Genomic DNA, 2,699 nt, shown 5'->3' on the forward strand with positions numbered 1-2,699 from the left:
ACCTGAGGTCAGGAGTTCGAGACCAGCCTGGCCAACATGGTGAAACCCCGTCTCTACTAATAAAACAAAAATTAGCCAGGCTAGTGGTGCATGCCTGTAATCCCAGCTACTTGGGAAGGTGAGGCAGGAGAATTGCTTCACCCAGGAGGTAGAGGTTGCAGTGAGTTGAGATAGCGCCACTCCATTCCAGCCTGGGCAAGAAGAGTGAAACTCTGTCTCAAAAAAGAAAAGGTGGTGGCAGCAGCTCAACCCTGGGCACCCTGCTCCGCTTGAAAAAATGAGTGTGTTCCTGGAGTCCATCTTGTTCACTTGTCTCTTCCTAGTGCCCAATACAGTACCTATCCCAAGCAGGCCCAAAGGACAGGTTTAATGAATGCATCAATCAGGGTCTATGGGAATAGTGCAGTGACAGCACTCAGCATTTCAAGTAAGCAGGTCAAACTCTACCTGTCCATAGCAAAAAGTGGGAGAAGAGCCTCAGTTCTCATCTGGAAAATGGGGATAATCCCTAAAGGAAAATATCGACAAGATGGTGTTGAGGCCCATTCAAACTCTAGGACCCAAGAGTTTGGTTTTCTGTTTTTGTTTGTTTGTTTGTTTGTTTGTTTGAGATGGCGTCTTGCTCTGTTGCCCAGGTTGGAGTGCAGTGGCACAATCTCAGCTCACTGCAACCTCCACCACCCAGGTTCAAGCAGTTCTCATGCCTCAGCCTCCCATGTAGCTGAGATTACAGGCAGGTGCCACCACACCAGGCTAATCTTCGTATTTTTAGTAGACACAGGATTTCACCATGTTGGCCAGGCTGGTCTCGAACTCCTGACCTCAAGTGATCCTCCTGCCTCAGCCTCCCAAAGTGCTGGGATTAGAGGTATGAGCCACTGCATGTGGCCTAGGACCCCAGACTTTGTATAGGAGAAAATAAGAATCCATTCATGGATTCCCTAAATAGATAATATGTTTTCAGAAAAAAAGACCCAAGAGATATGGAGTCTTTTCCTCTGGCTCCCTTAGCCCAGGAACCTTGTGCAAGTCAGTAACCCCAAGTATCAAATTGCCTCCTCCGTAAAATGGGGCCTGCCTTAGGGCACCTTGATGACTCTCTATCACCTCTATGATCCCCCAGGATACAGGGAGAATGAAATAAATATGGGTCAAGCCACTAACACCCTCTAATGCAAAAGCTTGTGGCTACTTTACCTCCATCTCATAGATTCGTTGTGCGATGCGGTTATCATGAATAATCACCCGAGATAAATGGCTCTTGGGTAAAGTTTTTTTCATTGCTGCTTCACTGGAATTCATTACGCTGGAGCAGGGAGGGAAAGGTGGTACAGGTTACAGATGGCTGGAGCCAGGGCCAGAGCACATTTGACGGGGTCCTGAGGGAGTGGCTGAGGCTTCCCCAGGTTTCTTAGGACAAGTGCAGCTCTGCCATACTTTTCAGAAGAACAAGGGAGTAACCACAGTTTCTTGTTGTGGAAAAGGTACGCTAAAGGGGTATTTCATGGATACCTAGAAGAAAAGCCATTCTGAGGATATAAAAGGGCCCAGTGCAGTCCACAAGAGAAGGGTAATCAGGAGCTCAGAACCATCCTCAGAAGCAGTCATCCTTTTTTTTGTTTTTTGTTTTTTTTGAGACGGAGTTTCACTCTGTCTCCCAGGCTGGCGTGCAGTGGTGCAATCTTGGCTTACTGCAACCTCCACCTCCGGTTCAAGCAATTCTCTTGCCTCAGCCTCCTGAGTAACTGGGACTACAGGTACTTGCCACCATGCCTGGCTAATTTTTGTATGCTTAGTAGGGACAGGATTTCACCGTGTTGGACAGGCTGGTTCTGAACTCCTGACCTCAAGAGATACACCCACCTCAGCCTCCCAAAGTGCTGGGATTACAGGCAAGTGCCACTACGCCCACCCAGCCAAAAGCAGTCATCTTGATGATCCTTCTTAAGGATGAAATGGTGAGAGGAGTCTTAGAGGAGAGGAGTAAAGTTGTAGGGTAGGATTCAGAAGGATGAATCTGAGAGGTGTTTAGCTTGGGGGGCACTTGCTCTAGAGCGTATGCCTCAAAGGGATCTGGGAGGTGGGGGGTTGGGGGAGTATAAATTAGAGCAGGGAGAAATGAAAATGAAAAGCTTGGACAGGTGTTAGGCTGGTTAACAGGGAAATTCTGGAAGAAAGTTTGGGGAGTTTAGAAAAGTGAGGGAGGTATGGGGTGGCCAAGGGTTTTAGGAGGCTCTGAAAGGTGAGAGGTGAAAGATGGGGTGGGGTGGGCTAGAATGGAGCCAAGTACTCCAGGTGAAAATACAACAATCTGGTCAAAATGAGAAAACGGTGAAAAGTGGAAACACTTCCAGGCACTGAGTTTTCACTTTTTGATAATTTGGTTACACCACGAAGTAGTTTTATGAACATATACCTTTAAATGGTTTTGTCCATTTAAAAATAATTGTTCAGGACCGGATGTGTTGGCTCACACCTGTAGTTCCAGCACTTTGGGAGGCTGAAGCAGGCGAATCACGTGGAAGTCAAGAGTTCCAGAACAGCTTGGCAAACATGGTGAAACCCCGTCTCTGCTAAAAATACAAAAAGTAGCTGGGCGTGGTGGTGAGCGCCTGTAATCCCAGCTACTCGGGAGGCTGATGCAGGAGAATCACGTGAACCCACGAGGCGGAGGTTGCAGTGAACTATCGTACCACTGT

At 47.7% G+C, this 2,699-nt stretch overlaps 1 protein-coding gene across 1 annotated transcript in view; it reads right to left on the reverse strand.

Moving 5' to 3' along the window:
* LOC105529532 (chromosome unknown open reading frame, human C5orf52) overlaps positions 1-2,699 on the reverse strand; it is a 26,123-nt gene that overhangs the window by 21,220 nt on the left and 2,204 nt on the right. Inside the window, 1 exon segment of the mRNA XM_011966699.1 lies at positions 1,198-1,379. Coding sequence (XP_011822089.1) covers positions 1,198-1,379 — 182 coding nt within the window.

The sequence above is a fragment of the Mandrillus leucophaeus genome, unplaced genomic scaffold (genome assembly GCF_000951045.1).
Source record: "Mandrillus leucophaeus isolate KB7577 unplaced genomic scaffold, Mleu.le_1.0 Scaffold77, whole genome shotgun sequence".
NCBI classification, from domain to species: Eukaryota; Metazoa; Chordata; class Mammalia; order Primates; family Cercopithecidae; genus Mandrillus; species Mandrillus leucophaeus.